At 37.7% G+C, this 13,837-nt stretch overlaps 1 protein-coding gene across 2 annotated transcripts in view; it reads left to right on the top strand.

Moving 5' to 3' along the window:
- The window catches only part of USP24 (ubiquitin specific peptidase 24), a 55,045-nt gene that overhangs the window by 15,430 nt on the left and 25,778 nt on the right, over positions 1–13,837 (top strand). The window contains exons 8-30 of one of the 2 annotated variants that reach the window (XM_015870805.2): positions 543–608; positions 1,562–1,636; positions 2,246–2,404; positions 3,478–3,592; positions 3,981–4,084; positions 5,146–5,253; positions 5,553–5,648; positions 5,745–5,906; positions 6,748–6,792; positions 7,340–7,447; positions 7,992–8,141; positions 8,429–8,560; positions 9,058–9,169; positions 9,421–9,497; positions 10,376–10,516; positions 10,654–10,707; positions 10,892–11,007; positions 11,650–11,716; positions 11,871–11,981; positions 12,342–12,440; positions 12,518–12,688; positions 13,314–13,399; positions 13,538–13,631. In XM_015870805.2, the coding sequence (XP_015726291.1) occupies positions 543–608; positions 1,562–1,636; positions 2,246–2,404; positions 3,478–3,592; positions 3,981–4,084; positions 5,146–5,253; positions 5,553–5,648; positions 5,745–5,906; positions 6,748–6,792; positions 7,340–7,447; positions 7,992–8,141; positions 8,429–8,560; positions 9,058–9,169; positions 9,421–9,497; positions 10,376–10,516; positions 10,654–10,707; positions 10,892–11,007; positions 11,650–11,716; positions 11,871–11,981; positions 12,342–12,440; positions 12,518–12,688; positions 13,314–13,399; positions 13,538–13,631 (2,448 nt within the window). The remainder of the gene's footprint in view (positions 1–542; positions 609–1,561; positions 1,637–2,245; positions 2,405–3,477; positions 3,593–3,980; positions 4,085–5,145; positions 5,254–5,552; positions 5,649–5,744; positions 5,907–6,747; positions 6,793–7,339; positions 7,448–7,991; positions 8,142–8,428; positions 8,561–9,057; positions 9,170–9,420; positions 9,498–10,375; positions 10,517–10,653; positions 10,708–10,891; positions 11,008–11,649; positions 11,717–11,870; positions 11,982–12,341; positions 12,441–12,517; positions 12,689–13,313; positions 13,400–13,537; positions 13,632–13,837) is intronic. The other variant, XM_015870804.2, reaches the window with a different exon arrangement.

The raw sequence follows: 13,837 nt of genomic DNA, 5'->3' as shown, positions 1-13,837 counted from the left end.
GACCAGATTCTTCACAGATACAAAGGAGTGATTTTGGGTTGTGACAATTAAAGAGAATATGTCTATATAGACTGACTCTTTGGTAGGAAATGCCTCATGTCCTCATTCTTTCTGAAGCATGCAGCTAATCTGAACTGCCAAGGAGTTACTGTATGATGTATTTAAAATCAAAATGGGAGCGGATAACTTCTCAAGAAAGCACATTTCAAATGCTCTTCAGTGTGTCAGGATGGATGATCATCAGAACATGCAGCCTTTCTGGCAATTGGGATGACTTTCTGCACATTCCTTCTCAACTTCCAGTGGAGCTGAGGAGAATAGAGTTATTTGAACTCTCTATGATGTGTTCTGTCTTAATCTTTGACCTGTTTGCGGAGTATAGATGTAACAAAACCCTCCCATTTCAAATCAGGAAGGATTTCCTCCCCACAAGATAATATTAATTCACCTTCATCTGCCTTATAAGGTATATTGATAACTCTGGAAAGGCCTCATAAATGTGCACTCAAATATGTGCTGGTTTTTGTTGTTGTGTTTTTTAGGCAATCTCTGCTTTGGTTCAACCATTTGGAGTTTGTGCTGAGTATCTTAACTCTTCTGTTGTACAGGTAAGGTGATTTTGTTATGATTTCTTTTCAGCAGAAAGTAAGGCCTTATAAAATGTGACTGTAGTCATTTGCTCAAATTTAGTTGGATCTCTTCATGTTACAGTAGATCTCAAGCAGTACAGCATCAGGAACATACATACATGAGAACCTGCTTTTTTTCATCATAGCAATTTGAAATGCAAGAGGAATGAAAGCTGGTTTATGGCTGTGTTGGTGTGAAAGTGGTGACTAATTCTACAAGCCTTCAAAACTCACACTGCGGAAAGTACAAGAACCATTCTGAGTACCCTGGAGGTGCTGAATAGAGGGTTCAGATGATATCAGGCTCTTTTTCCATCCTTAGCTGCTAATCTACATCTGCAGTGGTGTGAAGCACTGGAACTGCTGTTAGTAAGCTTCCACATTGTAAAGTGTGTGGAGAAGAAATTCCACTTGATAGATGGATTTTTGTTTTTAATTTCTGTTTGTGGCAGAGGAGCTCATGATAATGAGAGTTTAGAGCGGAAAAAGTGTGGTACAGGGTGGGGAGGGTAGGAGAACACAATGTGATCTGTGAATTTGCCAGTGTGCTGCAAGGTTCACACCTACATTCACTAACAAAAAGTACCATTTTAATAGGTAACTGAAAGTCTTTATTTGAAGAGGAGGTTGTTAAGGGGGACAGAGAGGTATATGTATCTAATAACCAATGCATAGTGAAACTGGTTTGGGGGCAGCCCATTGTGAACAATGTGTTGTGATGGTCTGAAGCGGTTCCTTTGTCTAACTGCTTCTATTTCTGGACTTATCTAGCAGGATAGGTTTATGTGTGTTACAGATGTTGCTTTATAGCTAAGATAATCTTGAGCTTTCAGCTAAGTATTTCATTTTGCTGCAGCCAGATCTTCTGAGTAACGTAACTGATTTCAAGAAATATAAAATGATTGGCATGCTTTTTTTCTCATATTCTTTAGCCCATGCTGGATCCAGTCATTCATAAAATGATTAAATATGTGCAGAATGTAGAAGAGAAGGACTTGAAAGACAAGGTAATGTTTTATAAGTATCTAAGGAGAATTCACTGTGTGTCTTGGGAGTGCTGGCAGTGTAGGCTAGGACAAAATCTTGCTTTCATTGACAACAGATAAAGCCTGGTTTGAATTCTGTCTGAAATTCTTAGCCCCAGATACTGAAAAGTGGCTACCCTGCATTTACCCAATTCTGTGTGAAACTCTTTTAGTAGATTTCTGATGTTACAGCCCTTTTTCTGTGAAAATTTCCATGTAACTCATGACTGCCTCTTACACTGCACTGAATTTGGCATTCAGCTCTAATAAATTTGAGTGTTGACTTTTTACTTAAACGTACCTTTGTAAGTTACGTGCTGGAAAGTACATACAGGCTACATATGAACAGAGAAGCATTTTAATGTACCATATTTGTAGTAGGAGAGTTCACTGTTTAAACCATACATTTTGTTGTCTCAGAATTTCTAGCGTACGAGTAATGCTTTCAGATACCCATCAATTAAACTGTCTGTCATGGTCACTAAACCTACTCTTTGTGCATCATTGAAGTCTGAAACAGAATACCCAAACCAGCAGTGCCTTTATTTGTCCTTTTTTTTTTTTTTATGTTGTTTGTTTTGTTTTCAACAGAGACTAGTCAGTATCCCTGAGCTCCTGTCTGGTATTAAACTGCTGTGTATGCGCTTCCAACCTGATTTAGTAACTGCAGTAGATGACTTACGGCTGGACATTCTGCTGCGCATGTTAAAATCGCCTCACTTCAGTGCAAAAATGAATTCCCTCAAAGAAGTAGGTTTGCATCGTGTGGGTGTGTTTGTGGGCGCACACACGCGGGTGTGTAGGTGGGATGGACTGTTTGTAATCTACTGAAACCACAGCCTTAAAATGTTTCCTCACAAATTCTGTTGCCATAGCAAAAGCTCATAATGAATGCAAAGAAAAAAAGGCAGGAGACATTTGTGATATTTTGATTAGTAGTCACTGCAAAGACTGTGGTCTCCTAGTTGGGAAATTAGACAGTATTTGAACGTTTTCTAGGAACCACAAATCCAGATTCATTTATAAGCAAGTATATGATACTCCTTCATTGTTCTCTCTGAGATCGCCCTAATGATTCAGAGCGTCCTATGGGATGTTGCTTTTCTCTTTCTTTCTCATTGTAAGGAGAACAAAAATAAAAGGGGAGAAGACTTAATCCTAGATTATTCCAGCCATATCAAATAATTATACTAATTATCTTTTATTTTTTATTATGATTATTCATGGACCTTGTACCAGTGTTTAGGAGCTGCTTATGGACCAGGGCTAAAGTCCCTCTTCTGGGCTTTTTGCTTGTCTGCTTAGGGAAAAATTGAGGTGCTAAACCTCATTGCTCTGTGGTTCTTAATTATAACAGTGTTTCTTTGGTGAAATTATATAAGTACAGCTTTTGAAGGAGCTAGCAGAAATGCATGCTTTCTACAACTTTTCCCTAGAGAGAGAAATCTGTATCAGTTCTGCGTTGGATAAAAATAGGACACTATTTGAGCATCACAGGCAGAAGCCTGAGATAACCCACTTCTGTTATATCTCTAGAAACACACAGCGCAGGCAAGCTTTTCTGTGTCAGACTGGGTATGAGAATCTGCTGCATCAGACCAGTGCCTGGGAGGTGGGTTAGGAGTTTTGCCTTTAGGCAGGTTATTTTTAAAATAAACAAAATACTAATTACTAAAAAAAAAAAAATAAACCCTCCTTGCTTAAAATATGTCAGGACTTGCACTTCCAAGCTTCATAGTAAGCATTTAGAATAGCTTCCAATATGTGTATGTATATTGCATGTGGAAAGCATCATTAAAATGTCAATGTTTTGCAATTTCTAGGTAACCAAATTAATAGAAGACAGTACTGTGTCCAAGTCAGTGAAGAATGCAATAGATACAGACCGATTACTAAACTGGCTGGTAGAAAATTCTGTCCTGTCAATTGCTCTAGAAGGTAAGTGCTTTCAGAAACTACTGACGTGTGCTTTAAGTGTCTTGAATGTAAAATGTGGTCTGTTCTTTTCAATACATTTTAATTGGACACTACTAACAAAAGAGTTAAAGGATTTTGTCGTCATCAAAAGAGAGTTAGGAAAACTGTACAGATTTCCCTGCTGTCACCTGGTCCTCTGACATTTGTGCAAACATCTTCTGCTGTACCTGAGGTTTTTACTCTCAGCTTAATTATGTTTATTTCTAAGCCTGTAGAGATGAGGGAAATTGATGGATTTTTATGTAGCAGTCGATAAAGAACTAAAACAATTCTGTTCTTAACCCCTTTAACATGGTTTGTATCTAATGATTGAAATAAACTAATTCGGTTACTACTTCTTATTTCATAGGTAATATAGACCAAGCGCAGTATTGTGATCGTATAAAGGGAATTATTGAACTGCTGGGCAGTAAACTGTCTTTAGATGAACTCACTAAAATTTGGAGAATTCAGGTAAGGAATCAAGACAAGATGGCTGCTTTTAGATTGTCTTGTGAAAATAAGTACTTCTTATTACCATGTTCATTAGGTGGTGGAATGTTAGCTATTCATTATCTGCTTTGTCATATTTGCTTGGCTTATTCCTGGGAGACAGGATATTGTTATACACTTTTGTATCGGCATAAACCCTGTTAAATTGCATTCTCACCTTTTTGCTAACTTTATGCCTACCTCAAAAACACTTTCTGGACAATAATTTCCTCACAAGACTGCTGTCAGCAAAGAACTTTTCACCATCCTACAGCCTGAACTATTAAAGAACCGGTGAAACTGAAGTTTCTCAAGCCTTGGGCTTCGTACTTCACAGTGTAATGCAATGTGAAGTATTTAGTTGCAAGAGAGCAAAAAGAAGTATGAATACTAATATTGTAATATTCTTGGGAAAATTCTGGAACTGCTAAAATCATGGCATTAATGTTTGTGAATAGAAATAAGTGTTCCAGAATTGTCTGCACTTTATGAGCGTCTTTAAATAATGAGGTAAATATGTGGTGTAGAGGAAGGTGAGCTATTGCGGTCAGCAAGGCAGGGTTGGCAATTCCAGGTTGTATCATTATCTTCCTTTCAAAGTCTTAGTCCTTGTATGTTTTAGGTTCATCAGCTGATAAAAGACAAAGTGTACATCTGACTGAGCGCTGTGTATTCCTTATTCTACCTCTGAGTCTTCTACCACAATAATTTATTCAGAAATATTGGCAATACTGTGTACAGCTTATTTACACCTGTTTGAAATACACACAGACAGCACTTCCTCAGGTGGACCTTCCTCTCCTTTGGGGAGGAAGCTATTTTTTGCTCCCATTGCTGAACCACAGCAGACTAACTTGTCCCCTTTCCTGCTTTAGATTTGTTTCTGAAGACTTCTAGACCAGTGGAGCAAGGAGCAGAGTCAGTTATTCCTAACATGTGCTTCTAATGTGTCCAAAGCAGCTATCATTTCTCTCTTAACAGTAGAATAATGCTTATATTAAAGATTTTTCTCTATCTCATTCTGTTTTCCTTTCTCTTCCCAGTCAGGACAATCTTCCACTGTGATTGAAAACATACATACCATTATTGCTGCAGCTGCTGTGAAGTTTAGCTCTGATCAGCTCAGCCATTTATTTGTTCTAATTCAAAAGGTAGGTTTTAGCTTGAATTTGCATTCTTGTGGGAGAGATCTGGTTAAAAAATACTTATGCATCCAGCCTACTGAAAGGCAAATGCCTTAAATGTGCTTATATTTTCTGTATAAATGTAAAGTAACATATATTTGTATGTTATTTAGATAAAAAGTTGGCCATAGAACACTTGCAATATTAATTTCTCATTGACCCAGAAGCATGATTGATACCGTACTGCTGGTTGACTATAAGTTGATTATAAGTCCACTATTCATGCATGCTGCTGTAATAGTGAACATTATTTCTTTGCTGTACAGAGCTGGGAAACAGAGAGTGATAGAGTGCGACAGAAGCTGTTGAGCCTGATAGGGCGCATTGGTCGAGAAGCACGGGTGGAGACAACCACTGGAAAGGCATGTGAATGCAATTTCTTTTTCCCTTTATTAGAAATTGGGTTTCTAGTCTGTGCACTTCCTAGGTCTTGGTTAATTTTTTATTTCCTCCACTAGGTTCTGGAGGTGCTTTGGGAGCTGGCTCATCTTCCAACATTACCATGCAGTCTTATCCAGCAGGCCTTGGAGGAACATCTGACAATCCTCAGTGATGCCTATGCAGTGAAAGAGGCAATCAAAAGAAGCTACATCATCAAATGCATAGAGGATATTAAGAGGGTTAGTTTATTGTATTATCTTTTGCAAAATGAGGCATTATCTAGGCTTGTTGTTGAGAAACACCTCTTTTCACCTAATACGGAAGAAGCCATTCTCAGACTGGTCTATGCTAAGGTATTTCCTGGCAGCAGCACACACGTGCATGACTTAATAGACTGCGTACTCTATCTTGCACTGTTCACATAGTAAATAGTTTTCTTAGAGGGTAGGAGAATTCCTGTGAATGTATTTCCTTGTCAGAAATACATCCAAATAAAAGGGCTTGTATTCTTCTTCATCTATTCATTTCATGGTAAATTAGGCTTTTCTGTTCTCAGTGTTTGTAGGGATTTTTAGTTGTTTGGAAAACATAACATGTTGCTTCTTGATATTGATCATTCTTTTTTCTTTTTCTCCTTCCACGTGTTTGAGAATGTAGATACCAACGTTTGGGTTCTTTAGGTTCTAAAAATTTGCAGCTTTTTCTAATCTGATGCTTTCCAACTCCTGCATTTACATTCTGGCAAGGGCCTTAACAGAGGTGCTGCCTGGGGAGCACTAACAGAAAGCTGTACTTATAGGCTGGAAGTGATTGGGGCAAATGTACTTTTAAAGATGTGCTGTATATCATTTGCTTATTCCCCTACATTAGAGGAAATGAAAACACAAACTGGGAGAGGAGGTAATATTAAGGCAGTATTCTCAAATACGTGAGGAAGCCTCACTTAGAGCACTGTTATTGCCAGGTTAGTTTAGTCTCTCTTAGTGAGCAGGTGGTATTGGTCATTGTCAGTATTTAAACCAGATATCGCATCTCTGAATGAAAACCCTCAGTACTGGTTTGTGTGGTCAAACTTTACAGAAAATGAAGCCTCCCAGAAAAGTGATGAGCAGTTCTAACAATGAGGTAGGATCCTTTTTAGGATCTCTTTTAAACTGCAGCCTAAATAGCCTTTGCTTCCTATCACAGGGCTCCTTGCAGCACCAATCAGGCATTTCTTCTCATCTTTTAACCCAACCCTCGGTAGTACTTAAGATTGTTTTTCTGTTATTCTTGCTTTAACAATATGTAATCTCATTTTACTGCGTTGTCCCTTTTAAGCCCTGACAGGCCTGCTTTGTCTCCCATAATTGAAGAAGGTGGTGGTTCCCATTATCTCTCTGGTGCAATTTAATTTGCATGTTCTCTAGCTAGGAGGCATTTTGGGCTTAATAGTGATAGCAAAATGGCATGCAGGTGTATCAAAGGACTCCTTGGAGAAAGTGAAGAATGGTACCTCCTATTTATTTGGAAAGGGACCAGCAAGAAGTACTGAAGCTTTCTGAGATAGTAGTTGCTGTTTTGAAACAGGGGAGTTAATGGAAATCATTATGCTTTAGGAGTCTAAGAGGAAAATTAATCCAATGTTGAGCATGTACACATGTGTAATTCTTTCTACCTTTCTTATCACTAGTCATCCCAGCACAATAATCCTCAGTTTGTTTGGGTGGTACCAGCATTGCGTCAACTCCATGAGATCACGCGTTCTTTTATTAAGCAAACTTACCAAAAACAAGACAAGGTAAGAATAATGTATGCTGAGATAATTTTGAAGCCCTTATTATGTTTGTATGGCTCTACTTCTCTAGAATGTGGAAGTTTGACTTTAGAAAAAGGAAAGAAGAGTTGCTGGTAATGACTGTTTGATACAAGTAGAGATACAGCCTTGTGTGCTGTCCATTTGTGTGCGTCTGTGTATAAATAAAGTCTGTTTGCTATGTCAGGTCTAGTTTATTTTACTTGCAGCTTTATGTAAAATAGTTAACAAGCTCTCTTAAGAGACTGTCAGCTAGTTTGTACTTGTATTGACACAGACTCTTAGAAAACAGACTGAAATACCAGCAAGTCACATGTGCTATTCTGTGGTTAAGTGGGACTTTTGTGTGCGATCTGTAGCATGCCTATTTCAGCATGTGCTGAAAATGGTTAGGTTTTCAATACTTGGAAGGAATACAGCTGACTTCTTCCTATAGAAGGTACATTGCTATAGAAGACCAGACTGCTGAATGTGTGTCAGTTTATGTATTTTCTTGAAAACTGTTCTTCTCTGTTTGTTTTCTGCCAAGAGCATTATTCAAGATCTAAAGAAAAACTTTGAAATAGTGAAGTTGGTGACAGGAAGCTTAATATCGTGCCATCGTTTGGCTGCATCTGTGGCAGGTCCTGGAGGGCTTGTTGGAGCTACATTGGTGGATGGCCGATACACTTACCGGGAGGTACTGAACACTTATTTTATGCTACCTTACATGTTTGAAAACACATGTGTCCAAGCTTGTGCAGCTTTCAGCTTCTCTACTTCAGTCTGAGTGATAATCAAAAATGAAGCATTAAAGCGTGTGTGAAATTAAACATTTCTCATTGCAAAAACACTTCCTAGTTTGCCAGGCTTCGTGAATGATGCTGTTATTTGACAACAAAGTTTGTCAAAAAATAAAAAGAATTCTTATAGTTCTTATTTTGGGAAGAAATACTGAAACTGGAGTTTTTGTTTCCTCTTTCTCAGTATTTGGAAGCACATCTAAAATTTTTGGCATTTTTTCTGCAAGAAGCCACCCTTTATTTGGGCTGGAATCGTGCCAAGGAGATCTGGGAGTGCCTTGTAACTGGCCAGGATGTTTGTGAATTAGATCGAGAGGTAAGAAATTGTCAAAGTTGTTGTCTGCAGTTGTAAAGTGAACCTTAAAGGGTTGTGAACAGCACGTTCATTTGTTGAAACATGCAACTTAAAATAGTGAGCATGCATTATACAATTTGTGTAAGCTAACGTAACCACTGTGAGGTGTTCACTTACAACTAGAATGCTGTCTTAGCTTTAAACTTGACTAGAAGATAAATGTTGGTGAGAAAATTAGTTGCAGGTTTATGGATGCTGGCTTGGAAAATATTGCCTGAAAGCTTGTCTGTAAGTAGTAGGAGACATTTGTTGATATTGGGTTCAAGATGACTTTCAATCTTAAGTACCCCAGTGCTCCAGTACAGCTTGCATATTATGTTCAGAATCTCATTGTAACCTTAGCTCCTGCTGCAGGTCAGAGTTCTGTGTGATGTGTTGCTGTAATATCTGATGTTGTCTTGTACAACAGAGTAAGATTCTTGCAATGACAATAGAGTAAAAATGTCTTCTGTTCACAGATGTGCTTTGAGTGGTTTACCAAAGGACAGCATGACCTAGAGAGTGATGTACAGCAACAGCTCTTCAAAGAGAAAATTCTTAAACTGGAATCATATGAAATTACTATGAATGGTATGAAGTTTGTTGGACATGTTTGGTTTTGATCTGTGTTCCGGCAGTTTGCTTTTTGAGCCTTCAAATTAAACATCGAGCGGCTCTGTCAGTCAGTAAAATAAAAGGGTCTTTTTCTATCATTCTTAGTTTTAATAATTGTAGAAGAAAAGGATTATTGCTTGCATTTGGTATCTTTATTTAAGTAAAATTAAAAGCCTAGAAACGTGGCCTGACCTGACTAAAAAGCTTGCACTGCTTTTCACTTTCAGGTTTTAGTTTATTTAAGACTTTCTTTGAAAATGTGAACCTGTGTGACCATCGACTGAAGAGGCAAGGAACTCAGTTGGTGAGTGTTCTGGCAAGTTCATTCTTGTGTACTGTTTGTGGCATCTTGAGGATGGGAGGTGAGGGAGATTCTTTAGCAGCCATTTGATCATGTTTGTATTAGTATGGAGATGGTCTTTCTAGTGTTAATGTTGTTAAATTCTGAAGCTAAAATATGACAATTAGTATAGGAGGAATTCAGTCATTGTTATCCAGCATCTACAACTTCTCAGAATGCATGAGTGGATTACATGTCTAGTAACAATCCTAAATTCTGGTATTGTTCTCTTTCTTTTGTTTCTCCTTGACAGGGAGGTATTTCCTTTCTTAGTTCTTCTTTATTGGGAGTTTTAGGCATATCATATTCAAATTCTCTTGTTTTCTTTTCAGCAGTTGTTTTTAACTTTATGATCCCTGACTTTATGTCGAATTAATGGTTATATTCAATTACATGTTCAGTAGTTTTCTGTAGGCATTCTAGTTCTTTATCAGAGNATAATAACGCAGGTTGTTCATTTTTCTTTTTTTGTTGGTTGTTTTTTTGCTTAATACCATAGTCAGCTTTGTGGTGCTTTATAATGTGATTAGTTACTACGTTGACCTTTGTGAAACAAATTCCATTATTGATTACATTTCTCAGTGCTTTTGACGTCTTTAATTTTTCAATAGACTTGATTGTGTTCTTTGAAACCTGCTTATTCACCTTTAAAAAAGAAAAAAAATAGTAGGAAAACGTAAGCTTGCAGCTATTTATTTCACTTTCCAAGGTGCAAAAACTTAACAGCATGTTGGAAAAGAAAAATATTGAAGTTAACACAAAAGGTACTTTTCCAGCAGATGGAAAACTTTTGTTCTCGTGTTTTAAGTCAATTTCATGTAAGTCATATTTTACTGTTATAGAGTGTAGAAAAACTGGAATTAATAGGAATGGATTTCATTTGGAAGATTGCAATGGAGTCACCTGATGAAGAAATTGCCAATGAAGCTATTCAACTGATAATAAATTACAGCTATATTAACCTCACTCCTAGACTGAAAAAGGTAATGAATGCTTTAATGTTTGTAGCTATTTGGTACTCTGACTATTAAAATGTATAATTTGTGGAGTTCTGTTAGTTTATCAGTAATTTCTATAGCATTGGTTTAAGTTCTAATTCATCTGTCCTCTCTATCTTCAGGATTCAGTATCACTGCACAAGAAATTCATTGCTGATTGCTACACACGATTGGAGGTAAAAGACGAATAGAATTCTTCTCATGCCTTGATCCTTTTTAGCTTTTTAGCTTAGGGTTAAAGTAACTGGCCATGTTTTTTAGTTTTAAATAAATTATTCCATGGATATTTCCTACTAGCTCTCTGGGATGTATTAATTGTCTATTGAAGCGAGCACTTAAGTACTCTGCATTATATTCTAGGCAGCCAGTTCAGCACTTGGTGGTCCAACGTTAACGCATGCTGTTACAAGAGCTACAAAAATGCTTACAGCAACCGCTATGCCTACAGTAGCAACATCAGTTCAATCTCCCTACAGGTAAACCTGTTTTCAAAATGATAAATCTGATAGTAGATGTTAGTTCCCAGCTACTTCCCCCTTGACTCCAGTTGGTAATTGGGATGGCCAAGATGACTTTGTGTCAGCCAAAAACCTCTTCTTCCATGCACTCCTACTACTGGTAATTCTGTATTCTGCTACAGCATAATTTGTGTTCTGAAAAGATTTTAGCAGTGCCTGAAATGTAAAAAGTAGTAACTAAAAAATATAAGAATAAAAAGACTGAGTCTTCTTAAAAAAGATAAGTCTTCTAAAGTATTGGCTTACAGGTCTTGTTCCTTGTGCAGTGGGATTTCTTGGTTTTTGTTTCTTTTTTGGTGGTATTTTTGGCTTTTTTTTTCTTTAGGGGAGAGATGTATCTTCATTCTTCCGCTTAATTTATGCATACGTAAATTTGTATGGCTTAAATATATGAACACGGGGGTGGAGAGCTCTAGAAACATGAAGCTTCTGCAGTTCAGTGTAATGCAAAATTTTTGACCTGTTTTCCTAATTCATTTTGACTGAAATATTCCTGATTTTAAGGAGCTGCATTTAAAAACAGCTGATTCAGGACTGCTACACATGGGCTTGGGAAAATTAACCCGAGACAAGCAACTGACTTTGGATTTTTATCCCTAGGTCTACTAAACTTGTAATAATCGAGAGACTGCTGTTACTGGCAGAGCGTTATGTAATAACAATAGAGGTAAGATGTGTTCTTAGCCTTGCCTAGTAAAAAGTTCCTTAAAAATAGTAGAAGCAGTTTAAACCCATGTAGCTCTAGTAACTTAGCTCTGTGCCATCATAAAAATATATTGTACACAAGAGTGGTATTTACCATTGTCCTTCTCTTCCAACAGGACCTTTATTCTGTGCCCCGAACTATTCTACCTCATGGTGCCTCTTTTCATGGACATCTTTTAACTCTTAATGTTACATATGAATCTACCAAAGATACCTTCACCATAGAGGTATGTATGCACGGGTTGCGTGTCATGCCTTGTTGATTACATGGTTGGTTGGAGAGTCTTTCTGATACCTGGTCTTAACATGGGAAGCGTTTTTAAGGACTACAGTCAGCTTGAAAAATCTATTTGAAAATGCTGAGAGTGTGCATAAGGCTATTGCAGAGTGAGGAAAGTTGTTTGCTTGCTGTCAGTGAAAGAGCATTTCTCATGCTGTCCTTATCTCTCATCAGTCCTTTTTGTACCTTAATACCTTTAACGCTCTATGCAGGGAAGCAGGAAAATTTAAAGGAAGATTTTTCTTTTCTAGTGGGATTTATTACATGAGCACACTTTAGTAAACCAGTGTCTTTTTTACTTTTACAGGCTCATAGCAATGAAACTGTAGGGAGCATCAGGTGGAAGATAGCAAAGATGCTGAATTCTCCTGTAGATAACATACAGATATTTGCCAATGACAGCCTGGTATGTTAACTAGAACTTTTATTCTTTATAACATTGAATCTCTCTTTCAGAACTTAATTATAAATGTATTCTTGCAGCTAACAGTAAATAAAGATCAGAAATTACTCCACCAATTGGGCTTCTCCGATGAACAAGTCCTTACAGTGAAAACATCAGGCAGTGGGACACCTTCAGGGAGTTCGGCTGATTCCTCAACCAGTTCCAGCAACAGCAGCAGTGTGTTTAGTTCATCCTATGCAATGGAACAGGTACAGCCTATAATAGCCTGAAAGCTTCCCTTAGGTTTGGGGGGAGTGGGGAGTGAAGCAGCAGCAGGTGTAGTACACAGCTGGGGTGGTGGAATGGGTGCAGTGAGCTGGGGCAGCAGCTGTTCATATCAGCTTGAGTATCCAGTCCTGAGTAGCCTGGGTTTCCTCTCAAGAATTGAAACAAACCATTTAAGTACATCTGTGCTCTTAAGCACATGTGAATTGGTCTTCAGAAAAACAGTTTTGTCACTTAGTGTAGCCTGTTGGTGCTTGTTTTCACTACAAATCTGTCATTAAATCTTATAATTTTGAAGCTACATACTTGGATTTCCAGACTTATGCTGTTAGTAAACCTGTAGTGCGAAAGTAAACTCAGAAGTATCAACTAACATGTTCAGTCTTCATTATGTGTGCATGTTAAATAATAGTTGACATCACAACTTAGTTATTATAAAGGAAATGATATTATGGCAAAATTCAGTTGTTGTTTCAGTTGAGAAAGTAGATGGAACTTCACTTGGCCAGGTTGGCATTTATGTTGCTTACCTCAATTAAGAGATTTATTAAATTACATAGAACAGAGTTGGGACAAAAAAAACTAATTGTGTTTCTGCTTAATTCTCAGGAGAAATCCCTCCCTGGAGTAGTGATGGCTCTTGTGTGTAACGTGTTTGATATGCTTTACCAGCTTGCCAATTTAGAGGAGCCAAGGTAAGCAAGTTATTAAATATTGCAGAAATGCTTGTTGCAAATTTCAACTAGTTGCTTATTTTACAGTGTATGGGCACCTACCTGGCCACAGTATGGCTGCACCTTCCTTTGCCTAAATAATTTCTGGTAACTTTTCAGAATAACACTGCGAGTGAGAAAACTTCTGCTCTTAATTCCCACTGACCCGGCTATTCAGGAAGCTCTTGATCAGCTTGATTCCCTGGGAAGGAAGGTATGTATTGAGCAGTAACTAGTCTCGGAAAGCTTAACAGAAAGGGTTTTACTAGTAGTTTTCTTTAACTGTATTTAAGATGACAGTTTGTGACAGGCTTGAAACTCTACTACAAAACAGTACTCGTCTTAAGGATTAGTGACGTATTTCTGAGCAGTTGAGGGAAGCAGGTTATTACAGGGATTATGTGAGATGTATTGGCAATT

Source organism: Coturnix japonica, chromosome 8, assembly GCF_001577835.2.
Source record: "Coturnix japonica isolate 7356 chromosome 8, Coturnix japonica 2.1, whole genome shotgun sequence".
In the NCBI taxonomy this organism is placed as follows: Eukaryota; Metazoa; Chordata; class Aves; order Galliformes; family Phasianidae; genus Coturnix; species Coturnix japonica.
This window is presented reverse-complemented; position numbering and strand designations above follow the sequence as displayed.